Source organism: Carcharhinus amblyrhynchos, unplaced genomic scaffold (assembly GCF_965287045.1).
Source record: "Carcharhinus amblyrhynchos unplaced genomic scaffold, sCarAmb.v2.hapA chromosome_1432, whole genome shotgun sequence".
NCBI lineage: Eukaryota > Metazoa > Chordata > Chondrichthyes > Carcharhiniformes > Carcharhinidae > Carcharhinus > Carcharhinus amblyrhynchos.
The window spans coordinates 354-20,238 of NW_027651172.1; the positions used below are offsets into that span (position 1 = coordinate 354).

At 50.6% G+C, this 19,885-nt stretch overlaps 1 protein-coding gene across 1 annotated transcript; it reads left to right on the forward strand.

Moving 5' to 3' along the window:
* Positions 1-201: 201 nt before the first annotated feature.
* On the forward strand, positions 202-17,253 carry lig1 (ligase I, DNA, ATP-dependent; the record flags this gene model as incomplete). The annotated part of the gene is made up of 9 exons (XM_080185257.1): positions 202-314; positions 2,710-2,805; positions 6,232-6,342; positions 6,824-6,895; positions 7,130-7,274; positions 14,344-14,426; positions 15,098-15,250; positions 15,490-15,543; positions 17,025-17,253. Coding segments are annotated over exons 1-9 (1,042 nt in total), but the record flags the coding sequence as incomplete, so codon positions are not given.
* Positions 17,254-19,885: the final 2,632 nt, after the last annotated feature.

The window sequence follows — 19,885 nt, forward strand, 5'->3', positions numbered from 1 at the left end:
CTGGGGACTGAGAGTGAGAGAGACACTGATGGGGACAGCTGGTGAATACTGTGCGGGTGGGAAGGTGTCGCAGGACTGTGTTGTGTGGGGGTGATTGCCGGGCTATGTGGATGCGGGGTGGTGGGGTTCGCTGGGCCCTGTGGGGGTCGTGCAGATCTCGGCGACGGTCTGGGCTGAACCCTCTGTGTGGATTTGCAGGAATTCCTCTAAAGCCGATGCTTGCCCACCCCACCAAGGGTATTGGAGAGGTGATGAAGCGATTCGACGAGGCAGCTTTCACTTGTGAATATAAGTATGATGGCGAGCGTGCACAGGTACAGTGACCCCACATACCCTGCTACCTGCCTTGACAAAGGGCATTTGACAAAGTCCCTCATGGTAGGTTGGTGGAAAAGGTTAAGACTCATGGGATACAAGGACAGGTATCTAGATGGATTAAGAACTGGCTTGGTAACAGGAGACAGAGAGTAGTAGCGGAAGGGTCCTTTTCTAGCTGGAGGTCTATAACTAGTGGTGTGCCACAGGGCTCAGTACTGGGACCTTTGTTATTTGTAATGTACATAAATGACTTGGAAGAGGAATAAGTGGTGTGATCAGCAAGTTTGCAGATGATACGAAGATGGCTGGATTTGCTAATAGTGAGGAGCAGTGTCAGGCAATACAGCAGGATATAGATAGGCTGGTATATTGGGCAGAGAATTAGCAGATGGAATTTAATCCTGATAAATGTGAGGTGATGCATTTCGGAAGAAATAATGTAGGGGGGAGTTACGTGATAAATGGTAGGCCTATTAAGAGTATAGAAACGCAGAGGGACCTGGGGGTGCAAGTACACAAGTCCTTGAAGGTGGCAGTACATGTGGAGAAGGTGACGAAGAAGGCCTATGGTATGCTTGCCTTTATAGGGAGGGGTATAGAATATAAAAGCTGGCGTTAATGTTGCAGTTGTATAGAACGTTGGTTCGCCCGCATTTGGAGTACTGCGTCCAATTCTGGTCGCCTTACTACCGGAAGGATGTGGAGACCCTGGGGAGAGCGCAGAGGAGGTTTACCAGGATGTTGCCTCGTATGGAAGGCCTGAGCTACGAGGAAAGATGGGGCAAATTGGAACTGTTCTCCTTAGAAAGGCGGAGGATGAGGGGAGATCTAATAGAGGTGTATAAGATTATGAAGGGTATAGATGAAGTGAACAGTGGTAAGCTTTTTCCTAGGATGGATACAATAATTACGAGGGGCCACAGGCTTATGGTGAAGGGGGCGAGGTATAACTCGGATGTTAGAGGGAGGTTTTTCACACAGAGGGTGACAGGAGCCTGGAATGCACTGCCAAGTAGGGTGGTGGAGGCAGGCACGCTGGGGTTGTTTAAGGCTTACTTAGGCACATGAGCAGACTAGAGATGGAGGGATACAGGAGACTTTTCTAAATAAAGATCAAGAGCTTTGGGACGTCCCTGGGAATCAATTGATTCCTATGGACCTTCCAAAATATTTCATGGCTCACTTGCTTTATTTCTGGGGACTCCGTAAATGTCTAAGTTTTGCATGTTTATTGATGTATTTTCTTTTACTTCACAGGTGATTCGGTCTGCCTTGTTGACCAACAAGGGGCATACACGCGGTGGGTCGTGCGATGGCTGCTCTTGGATGTTGCTTCAAGAGTTGCCTAGTGCTTCACGTCGTTAGTGTGTGCTTAAACTGGACCATCTGACGGGCAACACGACAGCTCAGTGACTATCACTGTTTGCTGTGCAGATACATAGATTTGGGCGGTGTCTGCGGGAGTTTGCACATTCTCCCCGTGATTGAGTGGGTTTTCTCCGGGTGCTCCGGTTTCCTCCCACATCCCAAAAAACGTGCTCTTAGGCTGATTGGTGTAACAAATTGTCCCTAAAGTAGTCTTCCTCAATCTTCCCCAGTAGGTGTAGACATAGGTCATGGGTAGAGGAGGGCACTCATAATGTTAAAATGGCGGCGCGGGCTCGTTGGGGTGGAAGGGCCTGTTTCCCGTGCTGTGTTGTTCTTTGCCCCCTCTGTCCCCGTCCACCCCCACTCCTCCCTGTCCCTCCCCCCCCCCCCCGCCCTGCACCCCCCATCCTGTTCCTGTCTCCCCCCTCATCCTGTTCGTGCCTTACCCCCCACCCCCTATCCCTGTCACCCCCATACCCCCCACTCCCCAAATCACCATCCTGCCCCGCCCCCCAGGAGGGTTCTGGGTGTTACGGGTGCAGGGGGTGGTGGGGGAGGCGACGGTGTGTGTGTGTGTGTCGGGTAAGCTTTTTCCTAGGATGGATACAATAATTATGAGGGGCCACGGGCTTATGGTGAAGGGGGCGAGGTATAACTCGGATGTTAGAGGGAGGTTTTTCACACAGAGGGTGGTGGGGGCCTGGAATGCACTGCCAAGTAGGGTGGTGGAGGCAGGCACGCTGGGGTTGTTTAAGGCTTAAGGGGTGTGTGGGTGTGTGTGTCGGGAGGTGTGTGTGTGTCGTGTGCGTACGTGTGTTGGGCTGTGTGCCGAGTGTTGCAGTCAGTGCTGATGCTGTCAGGGAGGTACTCAGGTCTTGCTGAAGTGTCAGAGAGCTCAGGCTCTGTTCCATGCATTTGCTGTTAGCTGCCCAGTTATTGCCAGATGAATAGTTGGGTTAAGTTGCTCAGTTGTGAGAGTTTCAGAATGATGTTTTTAATCTATTCTTCATTTTACCCTCACAGATTCACATGCTAGAGACAGGAGACACTTACATTTACAGTCGCAATCAGGAAAATAACACCTCTAAGTACCCCGACATCATCAGTAGGCTCCCTAAGGTACAGGCAGTATGTTCAGTAATAGGTTCATATTGCTTTAATAAATGTTCTGGGAGGGAGGGGAATAGCTCAGTTACTTCCTGCTAACCAAGGTGTATCTGTCTCAGTGGCTCAGTCTGGGCCAGTTGCTGTTTTGTCATGTTGGATGAGAATCTTTCCATTTCTGCACTCTTAATGAATTGCTGGAATTAATTCCCAAGTCTCAAGGGTGCTGCAGTTGGTATTGGACACAGCAACCTCTGCCTTGCAGAGACTTGAGTGCCTACTCTCCGGTTTCTTTTCCCGCAAACCGCCACCCACCATCAAACCATTGTTTCCAGGAAGCCATAGACCCCATCTCCTCTCCCACACCCTGCAACCTCACACAGCCCCCTTCTCCATCCGCCCAGAACCCACAAACTGCACTGGCCTGCTCCGCCCATCTTTTCCTACCCCACCTTAATCCATCTCATTCCCCCAGTTCCTCCACCTCTGAACTCTATCCCATTCTCCTTGCCATCGAGGGAATGCAGCAAAGGTTTACTTGGCTGATTCCTGGGATGGCAGGTCTGTCATATGAGGAGAGACTGAGTGGGTTAGGATTATTTTCACTGGAGTTTAGAAGAGTGAGAGGGGATCTCATAGAAACTTACAAAATTCTAATGGGGTTAGACAGGGTTGATTCGGAAGAATGTTCCCGATGGTGGGGGAGTCCAGAACTAGGGATCAGAGTTTGAGGATAAGGGGTAAACCTTTTAGAACTGAGGTGAGGAGAAATTTCTTCACCCAGAGGGTGGTGAATGTGTGGAATTCACTCCCACAGAACGTAGTTGAGGCCAAAACATTGTGGAATTTCAGGAAGAAATTAGATATTGTTCTTAGGGCTAATTGAGAATTTCTCTGACATTGTGACAGGGCTCTCACCTTGTCTGACACAATTCCCAAGCTTATGCCCTGACCCCTCGCCTCACCCCTCCCACCCACCCGTCTGTCCCAGAGCCATGATAAGGTTCCCATCACTCAGAGGATTATCATCCGTCAACTCCAGCAGACACACCATCCCTTCCCTTGTAAGAACATAAGGAATAGGAGCAGTGGTAGGTCATCTAGCCCTTCGAGCCTGCCCTGACATTCAATAAGATCATGGCTGATCTGAAGTGAATCAGTTCCATTTTCCTGCTCTCTCCCCATAACCCTTAATTCCCCTGTCTATCAGAAACCTATCTACCCGTGGCTTAAATATATTCAGCGAGGTAGCCTCCACCACTTCAACGGGCAGAGAATTCCTGAGATTCACCACCCTTTGTGTGGAGAGTTCCTCCTTAACTCCAATCTAAACTGCACCCACCCCTGCCTTATTTTGAGGCTGTGCCCTCTAGTTCTGGTATCCTTTCTGAGCGGGAAGAATCTCTCTACCTCTACCCGACGTAACCCCTTCATTATCTTGTAAGTCTCTATAAGATCCCCCCTCAGCCTTCTAAACTCTTACGAGTGCAGACCCAGTCTATTCAATCTCTCGTCATAAACTAACCCCCTCATCTCCGGCATCAACCTGGTGAACCTTCCCTGTACTCCCTCCAAGGCCAATATACCCTTTCTCAAATGCGGGGACCAAAACTGCACACAGTAAACTAGCCCTTCGAGCCTGCCCCGCCATTCAATAAGATCATGGCTGATCTGTCGTGGCTCAGTTCCACGTTCCCGCCCTCTCCCCATAACCCTTAATCCCCTCTCTTATCAAAAACCCATCAACCCGCGTCTTAAAAATATTTAGCGAGGCAGCCTCCACCACTTCAATGGGCAGAGAATTCCAGAGATTCACCACCCTTTGAGTGAAGAAGTTCCTCCTCAACTCCGTTCTAAACCACCCCCCCTTTATCTTGAGGCTGTGCCCCCTAGTTCTACAATCCTTTCTGAGCAGGAAGAGTCTCTCCACCTCTATCCTATCCATCCCATTCATCATCTTATACGTCTCAATGAGATCTCCCCTCATTCTTCTAAACTCTAACAAGTACAATCCTGATTTATTCAGCCTCTCCTCATAGCTCAACCCCCTCAACTCCGGCATCAGCCTAGTAAACCTCCTCTGCACTCCCTCCAAGGCCAAAATATCTTTGCGTAAGTATGGCGCTCAAAACTGCACACAGTACTCCAGCTGCGGCCTCACCAATGCCCTATACAGCCGCAGCAAGACCTCCCTACTTTTATATTCAATCCCCCTCACGATGAAGGCCAGCATCCCATTCGCCTTCCTGACCACCTGCTGCACCTGCAGGCTGGGTTTTTGCGATTCGTGCACAAGGACCCCCAGGTCCCTCAGCACTGTAGCATGCTGCAGCTTTTCGCCTTTTAAATAATAATTCCTCCTACTATTATTTCTACCAAAGTGGATAACCTCACATTTGCTAACATTATACTCCATCTGCCAGGTCCTCGCCCACTCACTCAGCCTATCCAGATCTCTCTGCAGACTTTCCGCGCCTTCCACGCAGTTCGCTTTTCCACTCATCTTCGTGTCATCAGCAAATTTTGTTACCCTACACTCAGCCCCCTCCTCCAGATCGTCTATGTAAATGGTTGAGGCCCCAGCACCGATCCCTGTGGCACTCCACTAGTCACCAACCACCAACCAGAATAGTACCCATTGATTCCAACTCTCTGCTTCCTATTAGACAGCCAATCCCCTATCCACGCGAACACCTTACCCCCAACTCTGTGCATCCTAACCTTTTGCAGCAACCTTTTGTGAGGCACTTTATCAAATGCCTTCTGGAAATCTAAAAACACCACATCCACCGGTTCCCCTCTGTCTATCACACTAGTCACATCCTCGTAGAAATCCAATAAATTCATTAAACACGACTTCCCCTTAACGAATCCGTGCTGCGTCTGCTTGATCAAACCGTTCTGTTCTAGGTGTCGTGCTATTTCTTCTTTGATGATGGATTCTAGCATTTTTCCAACTACAGACGTTAAACTAACCAGCCTATAATTCCCTGCCTTTTGTCTGCTACCTTTTTTAAACAGCAGCGTAACATGAGCCGTGTGTGTGTGTGTGTCGGTGTCACTTCCCTTGTCAGCGTTTGGAAGGGACTGTTCCCTCTGACACTTTGGCACTCTATCACCCTGCCAGTTCCCCACCCCCTTTCCATCCAACTGCAGGAAGTGATCAGTGACTTTACAGCTTCACAATTTCACACTGAGGTCTGTCCTACAATTCCCTACCTCAAAAAGACTAGGAGTAGACTAAAAACGTCAACTCTGTCAGTCTGCTCAGCTGCTCCTGGACATCCCCCTGCCGCACACCCAGAAACTCCCCTTGCCGCGCCCTGTGCCCCCCCCCCCTTCCCCACTGCAGCCCCGGGCCTCCCTCCCGCCCTCTGCCGTCCCCTTCTGTCTCTGTGATATTTTATTCTCCTGCAGTTATTGGCTGGGTTTGGTTTTCAGGTGAAGAAGGCACACGTCCGATCCTGCGTCATTGATTCGGAGGCCGTAGCCTGGGACCAGGAGAAGAGGCAGATCCAACCGTTCCAGGTGCTAACCACTCGCAAGCGCAAGGTAACTGGAGACAGGATACAATGGCCTCTGTTCCCCACCCCCCCAATAGCCTATGTCCCCAGGATCGCTCTATGTAACTGACCTATCTCTGCGATTGCTCTGTGTAATGGCCTGTCTCTGGGATCTTTCCATGCAATGGGCTGTGTTGGGGATCTTGCTGTGTAACAGCCGTATGTGTGGGAACTTTGTGTAACAGGTCCTGTTTCTGGGATCTTTCTGTGTAACAAAGGTGCATCTGGGACCTTTCTATGTAACGGGCTGTGTCTGGGATCTCGCTGTGTAATGGGCTGTGTCTGGGATCTCACTGTGTAACGGGCTGTGTGTCTGGGATCTCGCTGTGTAACGGGCCGTGTGTCTGGGGTCTCTGTAATGGGCCATGTGTCTGGGATCTCTCTGTGTAGTGGGCCATGCTTCTGGGATCTCTCTGTGTAACAGGCTGTGTCTTGGATCTTTCTGTGTAACGGGCCTCTCTCTCTCACAGGCAGTTGATGCTGCTGACATTACAGTCCAGGTCTGTGTTTACGCCTTCGACCTGCTTTTCCTGAATGGACAGGTAAGAACATCACAAACCGTCCTTGCCAATCTCTCCCTCCCTGACTCTCAAAACAGCACCCGCTCGCCAGCGCCTGCCCTGTCTCGTGCCCACCCTGTCTTGCGCCCGCACTCCCCTCCCCTGTACGCCCTCATCCCCACCCCCCGACGGCCCCTGACACTGTCTTGCTCTCCTCTGTCTTCGTCCCTTTCTCTCTCTCTCTGTCTAACAATCTCTCTCTCTCTCCACCCCTAGTCCCTGGTGAAGGAACCGCTCGTCAGAAGACGCCAGTTATTACAAGAAGCATTCACTGAGGTGGAGGGGGAGTTTATGTTTGCTCAGTCCATGGTGAGCTCAAACACGGAGGAGATTGCAGAGTTTTTGGAACAGTCCATTAAAGGTCAGTATGCCAGAGAGAGACTGCACACCGTATCTGTGTATGGTATTGCAGAATGTTCATTACAGGGCCATGTAAAAGAGAGAGAGACTGCACACCATATCTGTGTGTGCTATTGCAGACTGTCCATTACAGGACCATGTACAGTGTGTCATAGACTGATAAAGTCCATTGTCATTCACAGCTTCAAACCTCATCTGTCCCATCTTTTGCTTTTTCTCCCATCCTCCCACCCTTTCTCCCTCGTAGCCTCCCTCCTTGCACCCTCCCTCGTACCCTTCCTCATTCTCTTGCTTGCACCCTCCCTCCCTCCTTCGCTCACTCGCTCGCACCCTCTCTTCTTAAAAGACAAATTGTACCCTCTACTACTGTCTCTGGCAACTTATTCCAGACACCACCCTCTGTGTGAAAAAATTGCCCCTCTGGACCCTTTTGTATCTCTCCTCTCTCACCTTAAACCTATGCCCTCTAGTTTTAGACTCCCCTACCTTTGGGAAAAGTTATTGACTATCTAGCTGATCTACGCCCTCATTATTTTGTAGACCTCTATAAGATCACCCCTCAGCCTCCTACGCTCCAGAGGAAAAAGTCCCAGTCTATCCAGCCTTTCCATATAACTCAATCCATCAAGTCCCGGTAATATCTTAGTGAATCTTTTCTGCACTCTTTCTAGTTTAATAATATCCTTTCTATAATAGGGTGACCGGAACTGTACACACTATTCAAAGTGTGGCCTTACCAATGTCTTGAATAACTTCAGCAAGACATCCAAACTCCTGTATTCAATGTTCTGATCAAAAAGCCAAGCATGCCGAATGCCTTCTTCACCACTCTGTCCACTTGTGACTCCACTTTCAAGGAGCTATGACCATGTACCCCTAGATCTCTTTGTTCTGTAACTCTCCCCTACGCCCTACCATTAAGTGAGTAAGTCCTGCCCTCGTTCAGTTTACCAAAATGTATCACCTCGCATTTATCTAAATTAAACTCCATCTGCCATTCGTCAGCCCACTGGCCCAATTGATCAAGATTCCATTGCAGTTGGAGATAACTTTCTTCATTGTCCACTGTGCCACCAATCTTGGTGTCATCTGCAAACTTACTAACCATGCCTCCTATATTCTCATCCAAATCATTAATATAAATAGAACATTACAGCGCAGTACAGGCCCTTCGGCCCTCGATATTACGCCGACCAGTGGAACCAACCTAATGACCCTCTAACCTAAACTGTTCCAATGTTATCCAAATGCCTATCCACAGAACATTTGAACGCCCTTAAAGTTGGCGAATTCACAACTGCTGCAGGCAGGGCATTCCACGCCCTTACTACCCTCTGAGTAAAGAACCTACCTCTAACATCCGTCCTATAATTACCACCCCTTAATTTAAAGCTATGTCCCCTCGTGTTAGCCACAACCATCCAAGGAAAAAGGCTGTCACTATCCGCCCTATCTAACCCTCTGATCATCTTGTATGCCTCAATTAGGTCAGCTCTTAACCTTCTTCTTTCTAACGAAAATAACCTCAAGTCCCTCAGCCTTTCCTCCATAAGACCTTCCCACCATACCAGGCAACATCCTGGTAAACCTCCTCTGCACCCTTTCCAATGCTTCCACATCCTTCTTATAATGCCAGAACTGTACGCAATACTCCAAGTGCGGCCGCACCAGAGTTTTGTACAGTTGCAACATGACCTCACAGCTCCGAACTTCAGTCCCTCTACCAATAAAAGCTAACATACCGTACGCCTTCTTAACAACCTCATCAACCTGGGTGCCAACTTTCAGGGATCTATGCACGTATACACCGAGAGATCTCTGCTCGTCAACACTACCAAGAGTCCTTCCAATAGCCCCATATTCTGTAGACCTGTTACTCTTACCAAAGTGAATCACCTCACACTTTTCCGCATTAAACTCCATTTGCCACCTCTTAGCCCAGCTCTGCAGCTTATCTATGTTCTTCTGCAAACTGTAACATCCATCCTCACTGTCTACAACTCCTCCAACTTTGGTGTCGTCAGCAAATTTACTAACCCATCCTTCTACACCCTCATCTCGGTCATTTATAAAAATGACAAACAGCAGTGGTCCCAAAACAGATCCCTGAGGTACACCACTTGTAACTGAACTCCAGGTTGAATATTTCCCATCAACCACCACCCTCTGTCTTCTATCAGCTAGCCAATTCCTGATCCAAACTGCTAACTCACCCTCAATCCCATGCATCTGCATTTTCTGCAGTAGCCTACCATGGGGAACCTTATCAAACGTTTTGTTAAAATCCATATACGCCACGTCAACTGCCTTACCCTTATCCACCTCTTTGGTCAGCTTTTCAAAAAACTGAATAAGGTTTGTGTGGCACGACCTACCCTTCACAAAACCGTGTTGACTATCCCTAATCAATTTATTTCTCTCTAGATGATTATAAATCCTATCCCATATAATTCTTTCCAAAACTTTGCCCACAACAGAAGTAAGGCTCACCGGTCTATAATTCCCAGGATGGTCTCTACTCCCCTTCTTGAACAAGGGGACAACACTTGCTATCCCGCCAGTCTTCTGGCACTATACCTGTAGCCAATGACGACACGAAGATCAAAGCCAAAGGCTCTGCAATCTCCTCCCTAGCCTCCCAGAGAATTCTAGGGTAAATCCCATCCAGCCCAGGAGACTTATCTGTTTTCATACTCTCAAGAATTGCTAACACCTCCTCCTTATGTACCTCAATCCCATCTAGTCTAAAAGCCTGAATCTCAGTATTCACCTCGACTACATTGACTTTTTCCTGCATGAATACTGATGAAAAATATTCATTCAATGCCTCTCCTATCTCTTCAGGCTCCACCCACAACTTCCCACTACTGTCTCTGACTGGTCCTACTCTTGCCCTAACCAATCTTTTATTCTTGACATACCTATAGAAAGCTTTCAGGTTCTCCTTGATTCTATCTGCTAAAGTCTTCTCGTGTCCTCTTCTTGCTCTTCTTTACACTCTCTTTAGCTCCTTCCTGGCTAATTTGTAACTCTCCAGTGCCCTAACTGAGCCTTCATGTCTCATTTTTACATAAGCCTCCTTCTTCCTCTTCACCAGAGATTCAACTTCTTTAGTACACCACGGTTCCCTCGCTCGACCACCTCCTCTCTGCCTGACAGGTACATATTGATCAAGGACTCGCAGTAGCTGCTCCTTGAATAAGCTCCACATTTCAGTTGTTCCCATCCCCTGCAGCTTTCTACTCTAAGCTATGTATCCTAAATCTTGCCTAATAGCCTCATAATTACCTTTCCCCCAGCTATAACTTCTGCCCTTTGGTATATACCTATCCCTTTCCATCACTAAGGTAAATGTAACCGAATTGTGGTCACTATCACCAAACTGCTGACCTACCTCCAAGTCTAACACTTGGTCTGGTTCATTACCCAGTACCAAATCCAATGTACATTCACCTCTATTTGGCCTATCTACATACTGTGTCAGGAAACCTTCCTGCACACATTGGACAAAAACTGACCCCTCTAACGTGCTTATACTATAGCTTTTCCAATCGATATTTGTAAAGTTAAAGTCCCCCATTACGACTACCCTGTTACTTTCACACCTATCCAGGATCATCTTTGCAATCCTTTCCTCTACATCTCTGGAACTTTTTGGAGGCCCATAAAAAACTCCCAGCAGGGTGACCTCTCCTTTCCTGTTTCTAATCTCAGCCCATACTACCTCAATAGACACGTCCACATTTCTGCCACCATAATACAGTCCTTGACTAACAATGCCATGCCTCCCCCTCTTCTACCACTTTCTGTGCCCTGACTGAAACATCTGAACCCCAGAACCTGCAACAACCATTCCTGTCCCTGCTCTATCCATGTCTCTGAAATGGCCACAACATCGAAGTCCCAGGCATCAATCCAGGCTGCAAGTTCATCCACCTTATTGTGTATGCTCCTCACATTAAAGTGTGCACACTTCAACCCACCCTCCTGCCTGCCAATACTCTGCTGCGACCCAGAAACCTTATCTATGACCCCCCCTATTCTCATCCCCCTGTACATTGGAGCTACAATTCAGGTTCCCATCCCCCCTCTGAATCAGTTTAAACCGCCCCCCCGAATAGCATTGGCAAATTTTCCCCCCAAGATGTTAGTACCCGTCTAGTTCAGGTGCAGACCATCCCTTTTGTAGAGGTCCCACCTACCCCAGAATGAGCCCCAATTGTCCAAGTATCTGAAACCCTCCATCCTGCACCATCCCTTTAGCCACAAGTTCAAATATTCTCTCTCTCTATTCTTCTCCACGCTATCCCGCTGCACAGGTAACAAACAGGTAACAAATGACAAATAACAGTGGGCCCAGCACAGATCCCTGAGGCACACTGCTGGTCACAGGCCTCCAGTTTGGAATTCAACTCTCTACAACTACCCTCTGGCTTCTGTTATCTTAATGTGTTCACCCCTGTCCAATGCCAACATCCCCACATTCTGTCATCAAGTCAATTTTGTATCCATTTAGATACCTCACCCTGGATCCTGTGAGATTTAACCTTATGCAGCAACCACCATGTGGTACCTTGTCAAAGGCCTTGCTAAAGTCCATGAAGACAACATCAACCGCACTGCCCTTATCTACCTTCTTGGTTACCCCTTCAAAAAACTCAATCAAATTTGTGAGACATGATTTTCCATTCACAAAGCCATGCTGACTGTCCCTAATCAGTCCTTGCATCTCTAACTGCCTGTAAATCCTGTCTCTCAAAATACTTTCCAACAATTTACCCACCACGGATGTGAGGTTCACTGGCCTGTAGTTCCCAGGCTTTTCTCTGCAGCCCTTTTTAAACAAAGGCACAACATTTACCACCCTCCAATCTTCAGGCACCTCACCCGTGACTATCGATGATTCAAATATCTCGGCTAGGGGACCCCCAATTTCCTCCCTGGCCTCCCACAATGTCCTGGGATACACTTCATCAGGTCCTGGGGATTTATCTACCTTGATGCGCTTCAAGAGTTCCAGCACCACCTTCTCTATAAATATGTACTCTCCTCAAGACATCACTATTTATTTCCCCAAGTTCCCTAAGATCCATGCTTTTCTCAACAGTACTGATGAGAAATATTCATTTAGAATCTCACCCATCTCTTGTGGATTTGCGCATAGATGACCTTGTTGATACTTAAGAGGCCCTACACTCTCCCTAATTACACTTTTGCCTTTTATGTATTTGTAGAATCTTTTTGGATTCTCTTTTGCCTTATGTGCCGAAGCGGTCTTGTGTCTCCTTTTAGCCTTCCTGATTTCTCTCTTCACTCTACTCCTACACCCCCTATACTCTTCAAGGGATTCACTTGATCCCAGTTGCCTGTGCATGTCATGTGCCTCCTCCTTCTTCTTGACCAGGGCCTCAATATCCTGAGTCATCCAGGGTTCCTACTTCTACCAGCCTTGCCCTTCACTCTAAGAGGAATTGGCTTGCCCTAACCCTGGTTAACACACTTTTGAAAGCCTCCCACTTACCAGACGTCCCTTTGCTTTCCCACAGACTCCCCCAGTTAACGTTTGAAAGTTCCTGCCTGATACCATCAAAATTGGTCTTGTCCCAATTTAGAATTTTAATTTTTGAGCCAGACCTATCATTCTCCACAGCTATCTTAAAACTAATGGAATTATGGTCACTGGTCCCAAAGTGAACCCTCACTAACACTTCTGTCACCTGCCCTTCCTTATTTCCCAAGAGGAGGTCAAGTTTTGCCCCCTCTCTAGTTGGCCACCCACACACTGAACGAGAAATTCCTCCTGGATACGTTCAACAAATTTCTCTCCATCCAACCCTCTCATACTATGGCTGTCCCAGTCAACGTTGGGAAAGTTAAAATCTCCGACTATTACCACCCTATTTTTCTTGGAGCTTTCTGTAATTTCCTTACATATTTGCTCCTCAATTTCCCACTGACTATTTGGGGGCCTATAGTACAGACATATCAAAGTGATTTCCCCCTACTTATTTCTCAGTTCTACCCATATAGTCTCAATAGGTGAACCATTGGACATATCCCTTCTCAGTACTTTGCCCAAACAAACCACATTTGCTCTGATTATGGCCATAACTCCACTCCCAGTCGATTCTGCACTTTTGCATCTCGACTCAGTGCAGGGTCTTGCCTGATCGGCACCTCCTCTTGCACCTCTGCTCCCCTCACCTTTCATTCTCAATTTCCTCTATTTTTCTCTGAAATCCCTTTGAAGCAGCAGCATTTTGGTATCTCACAAACACACACACGCTGTCTTGTACCAGATTCACAAACACACACACGCTGTCTTGTGCCAGATTCACAAACACACACACGCTGTCTTGTGCCAGATTCACAAACACACACACGCTGTCTTGTGCCAGATTCACAAACGCACACACGCTGTCTTGTACCAGATTCACAAACACACACACACTGTCTTGTACCAGATTCACAAACACACACACGATGTCTTGTACCAGATTCTCACACACACACACACACACACACACACACACGCTGTCTTGTACCAGATTCACAAACACACACACACTGTCTTGTACCAGATTCACAAACGCACACACGCTGTCTTGTACCAGATTCACAAACACACACACGCTGTCTTGTACCAGATTCACAAACACACACACGCTGTCTTGTACCAGATTCACAAACACACACACGCTGTCTTGTGCCAGATTCACAAACACACACACGCTGTCTTGTACCAGATTCACAAACACACACACGCTGTCTTGTACCAGATTCACAAACACACACACGCTGTCTTGTACCAGATTCACAAACACACACACGCTGTCTTGTACCAGATTCACAAACACACACACGCTGTCTTGTACCAGATTCACAAACACACACACGCTGTCTTGTACCAGATTCACAAACACACACACGCTGTCTTGTACCAGATTCACAAACACAAACACGCTGTCTTGTACCAGATTCACAAACACACACACTGTCTTGTACCAGATTCACAAACACACACACTGTCTTGTACCAGATTCACAAACACACACACTGTCTTGTACCAGATTCGTGTGAGGGACTGATGGTGAAAACACTGGAAGTGGATGCGACGTACGAGATTGCAAAGAGGTCACACAATTGGCTGAAGGTAAGTTAGCATTCAAAATGGGTCATGGATTTCCACACCCCACCCCCCGCCACCAACCCCCTTGGGATTGGGGGCGGGGTGTGCCTCTCCCCAGGGGCTGGAGGGGGGTGTCTCTCCCTCGGGGGCTGGGGAGGTGTCTCCCCCTCGGGGCTCTGGGGGATGGGTGTCTCCGCTCGGGGCTGGGGGGTAGGTGTCTCCCCTCGGGGGACAGGTCTGGGGGAGTGGGGTCGCTGAGTGGTTTGTTCCTGTTTCCAAGGTTACAATAAACTCTAATGTTGGCATCGAGTCCATCCAACTCTTTGTGCCTCTGAACAAACCAGCCCCCCGCCCCCGCCCCCGCCCCCTTCCCTCCATCCCTCCACCTTGCCCCTGTGCCCCCATACCACCACCACCACACCTCCCACCCCCCTCCCAAACTCTCTGTAAATCTTTCCCCATCAAGTATTTCTCCACTTGCTCCTTTGGAAAGTTCCTGTTGAATCTGCTTCCGCTGCTCTTTCAGGCAGTGCCTTCCAGTGACTGGCTGCTGTCTGGCACCCTCTCCCCTCCGATACAGTGCAGCTGATGGAGGTTTCCATCCTTGTGTCCTGGGCTAGCTGGGCTGTGAACTACGCTCTCAGTCAGTGTGAGATGTTGAATAAAGTGCAAGATGCCGTGTCTCTTTGCCACAGCTAAAGAAGGATTACCTGGATGGTGTTGGTGACACTCTGGATCTGGTTGTGATTGGTGCTTACCGCGGCAAGGGCAAACGCACTGGCATGTATGGGGGCTTCCTATTGGCTTGTTATGAAGAAGACAGTGAAGACTTTCAGACCATTTGTAAGGTGAGTGCAAGCTGGAGTGGCTTTATCGGCAGGCCATCCGATCAATACCCTATTCCCTGAGGAAAACCACTCTGAACATGGGATCTTCAGAACTCTTCCCTTCCATCCTACTTTCCTGGTACACAGCACTCTCTCTGGCAGCTTCTCGCCCACTGGGACTCTCAGCAGGTTCCACAACACTGTTCCCTGTCTCTCGATAACCCCCAGGCTATAACTGTGCTCTCTCACTCTTTCTGCAGATTGGAACTGGATTTAAAGATGAGGATTTGGAGCAACATGCAAAGTTCTTCAAGGTAAGGCCATTCAGTCACCTCAATCCTGTTACACAGGAACAGGAGGAGGCCATTCAGCCCCATCAAGCCTGTTACACAGGGATAGGAGGAGGCCATTCAGCCCCTCGAGCCTGTTACACAGGGATAGGAGGAGTCCATTCAGCCCTCGAGTCTGTTACACAGGGATAGGAGGTGGTTCATGCAGCACAAGCCCTGTTCTTGTTCTGGTTGCTCTACTCTGCCCCTCTCCAAGATCATGGTGTTTCCTGTGCAGTAGTGTGGCTCAGTTTGTTATTTTAACAGTTATCTGGTCGGTATTCCACACGACCTCTCACCCTCACCTCACAACCAGTCTGCTGTGCTTTAGGACAATTCCATCAATGTCTCTTTGTCCCAGCGACTGCACTAACAAATGCCACTGAAATCCGTCAGATTGACCATCACGATACGAATATGTAGTGGAGGGGATGATTGGGGCCCAGACATCACTCACTGTCTGCCTTCTCTGCTTAACATCTCAGGGAGACACATCTGTCTCCATCCCCCATGTCTCTGACACATATACACACCCACAACTCCCAGCCACCCAGCAACCACTCCCCCCACACCCATCCACCCCCCCATGCACCCATCCCATCCCCCCCCCCATGCACCCATCCCATCCCCCCACGCACCCATCCCATCCCATCCCCCCCACGCACCCATCCCATCCCCCCCACCCATCCTCACCCACGCACCCATCCATCCCCCCCCCCCACCCATCCCATCCCCCCCCCCCCCCCACCCATCCTCCCCACACACCCACTCCATCCCCCCCCACCCATCCTCCTCCAATCCTGCTGCTCATCATGCCCCCCCTCATCCCTGTCTGCCTCCAGCCACGTCCCGGTCTGCCCCCTCCCCCCACGTCCCGCTCCGCACCCGACCCTCCCCCATCCTCCGCTGACCCTCCCCCATCCTCCGCTGACCCTCCCCTCTGGCACCCCACCTACCTCTGGCGCATGCCTCCACCCGGTACCCGCCTTCACCTTTCTGCCACCTCTGCCTCCCCACTCTCCCCTCTCTCCCTCTCTCCCCCTCTCTCCCCTCTCTCCCTCCCTCTCTCCCCTCCCTCCCCTCTCCCCCCTCCCTCCCCTCTCCCCGCTCCCTCCCCTCTCCCCGCTCCCTCCCCTCTCCCTCTCCCCTCCCTCCCCTCTCCCCTCCCCTCTCCCTCCCTCCCCTCTCCCCTCCCTCCCCTCTCCCCTCCCTCCCCCCTCTCCCCTCCTTTTCCCTCCCTCCCCTCCCTCTCCCCTCCTTTTCCCCTCCCTCCCCTCCCTCTCCCCTCCCTCCCCCCTCTCCCTCCTTTTCCCCCTCCCTCTCCCCTCCCTCCCCCCTCTCCCCCCCCCCCCTCTCCCCCCCCCCCCCCGCCCCCCTTCCCCTCCCCCCTTCCCCTCCCCCCTTCCCCTCCCTCCTTCCCCTCCCTCAACCCACCCATGACTGTATCTTCTTTCTCTCACTTGCAGGATCATGTCATTGAGAGCCCCCGCCCATATTACCACTGGGATCATTCTGCAGCCCCTGATGTGTGGTTTGATGCGGTGCAGGTCTGGGAGGTGAAATGTGCCGATCTCTCCATCTCACCCATTTACAAGGCAGCACTCGGACTGGTGAGCCAGCGGGTTTGGAAGGGCAGTGGGAGCAGAATGGACCCGGTCTCCGAGGTCCAGATTAGGGACAAGGGGCGATCAAGGAGTGAGAGACTTTGCAGTTGTCTAAGTGTGGGATGTGGCTGTGTTACTGTGTGTGTGGGATGTGGGTGTGTTACTGTGTGTGTGGGGAGTGGGTGTGTTACTGTGGGTAGTGGGTGTGTTACTATGTGTGTTGGGGAATGGGTGTGTTACCGTGTGTGTGTGGGGAGTGGGTGTGTTACCGTGGGTGTGGGGGGGTGTGGGTGTGTTACCGTGTGTGTGTGGGGAGTGGGTGTGTTACTGTGGGTTGTGTGTGTGTGGGAGTGGGTGTGTTACTGTGGGTGTGTGGGTAGTGGGTGTGTTACTATGTGTGTTGGGGAATGGGTGTGTTACCGTGTGTGTGTGGGGAGTGGGTGTGTTACCGTGGGTGTGTTACTATGTGTGTTGGGGAGTGGGTGTGTTACCGTGTGGGGAGTGGGTGTGTTACTGTGTGTGTGGGGAGGGTGTGGGTATGTTACCCTGTGTGTGTGTTACTGTGTGTGGGGGGGGGAGTGAGTGTGTTATTGTGTGTGTGGGGAGTGGGTGTATACTGTGTGTGTGTGGGGGGAGTGGATGTGTTACCGTGTGTGTGTGGGGGGAGTGGGTGTGTTATTGTGTGTGTGGGGGGAGTGGGTGTGTTATTGTGTGTGTGGGGGGAGTGGGTGTGTTATTGTGTGTGTGGGGGGAGTGGGTGTGTTACTGTGTGTGTGGGGAGTGGGTGTGTTATTGTGTGTGTGGGGGGAGTGGGTGTGTTACTGTGTGTGTGGGGTGTGGGTGTGTTACTGTGTGTGGGGGGTGTGGGTGTGTTATTGTGTGTGTGGGGAGTGGGTGTGTTATTGTGTGTGTGGGGGGAGTGGGTGTGTTACTGTGTGGGGGGTGTGGGTGTGTTATTGTGTGTGTGGGGGAGTGGGTGTGTTATTGTGTGTGTGGGGGGAGTGGGTGTGTTATTGTGTGTGTGGGGGGAGTGGGTGTGTTATTGTGTGTGTGGGGGGGTGTGGGTGTGTTATTGTGTGTGTGGGGGGAGTGGGTGTGTTACTGTGTGTGGGGTGTGGGTGTGTTACTGTGTGGGGGGGGAGTGGGTGTGTTATTGTGTGGTGTGGGGGAGTGGGTGTGTTATTGTGTGTGTGGGGTGTGGGTGTGTTACTGTGTGTGTGGGGGGAGTGGGTGTGTTACTGTGTGTGTGGGGGAGTGGGTGTGTTATTGTGTGTGTGGGGGGAGTGGGTGTGTTATTGTGTGTGTGGGGTGTGGGTGTGTTACTGTGTGTGTGGGGGGAGGGGGTGTTTATTGTGTGTGTGGGGGGAGTGGGTGTGTTATTGTGTGTGTGGGGTGTGGGTGTGTTACTGTGTGTGTGGGGGAGTGGGTGTGTTACTGTGTTTACTGTGTGTGTGGGGGGAGTGGGTGTGTTACTGTGTGTGTGGGGGGAGTGGGTGTGTTATTGTGTGTGTGGGGGGAGTGGGTGTGTTATTGTGTGTGTGGGGTGTGGGTGTGTTACTGTGTGTGTGGGGGGAGTGGGTGTGTTATTGTGTGTGTGGGGGGAGTGGGTGTGTTATTGTGTGTGGGGGGTGTGGGTGTGTTACTGTGTGTGTGGGGGGAGTGGGTGTGTTACTGTGTGTGTGGGGGGAGTGGGTGTGTTACTGTGTGTGGGGGGAGTGGGTGTGTTACTGTGTGTGGGGTGTGGGGTGTGTTACTGTGTGTGTGGGGGGGAGTGGGTGTGTTACTGTGTGTGTGGGGGGAGTGGGTGTGTTATTGTGTGTGTGGGGGGAGTGGGTGTGTTATTGTGTGTGTGGGGTGTGGGTGTGTTATTGTTGTGTGGGGGGGAGTGGGTGTGTTATTGTGTGTGTGGGGTGTGGGTGTGTTACTGTGTGTGTGGGGGGAGTGGGGTGTGTTATTGTGTGTGTGGGGGGGAGTGGGTGTGTTATTGTGTGTGTGGGGTGTGGGTGTGTTATTGTGTGTGTGGGGGGAGTGGGTGTGTTACTGTGTGTGTGGGGGGGAGTGGGTGTGTTATTGTGTGTGTGGGGGGAGTGGGTGTGTTATTGTGTGTGTGGGGTGTGGGTGTGTATTGTGTGTGTGGGGGAGTGGGTGTGTTATTGTGTGTGTGGGGTGTGGGTGTGTTGTGGTGGTGTGTGTGGGGGGAGTGGGTGTGTTATTGTGTGTGTGGGGGGAGTGGGTGTGTTATATGTGTGTGTGGGGGGGAGTGGGTGTGTTATGTGTGTGTGTGGGGTGTGGGTGTGTTATTGTGTGTGTGGGGGGAGTGGGTGTGTTATTGTGTGTGTGGGGTGTGGGTGTGTTACTGTGTGTGTGGGGGGAGTGGGTGTGTTATTGTGTGTGTGGGGGGGAGTGGGTGTGTTATTGTGTGTGTGGGGTGTGGGTGTGTTATTGTGTGTGTGGGGGGAGTGGGTGTGTTTACTGTGTGTGTGGGGGGAGTGGGTGTGTTACTGTGTGTGGGGGGGAGTGGGTGTGTTACTGTGTGTGTGGGGGGAGTGGGTGTGTTACTGTGTGTGTGGGGGTGTGGGTGTGTTACTGTGTGTGGGGTGTGGGTGTGTTACTGTGTGTGTGGGGGGGAGTGGGTGTGTTACTGTGTGTGTGGGGGGGAGTGGGTGTGTTACTGTGTGTGTGGGGGGAGTGGGTGTGTTACTGTGTGTGTGGGGGGAGTGGGT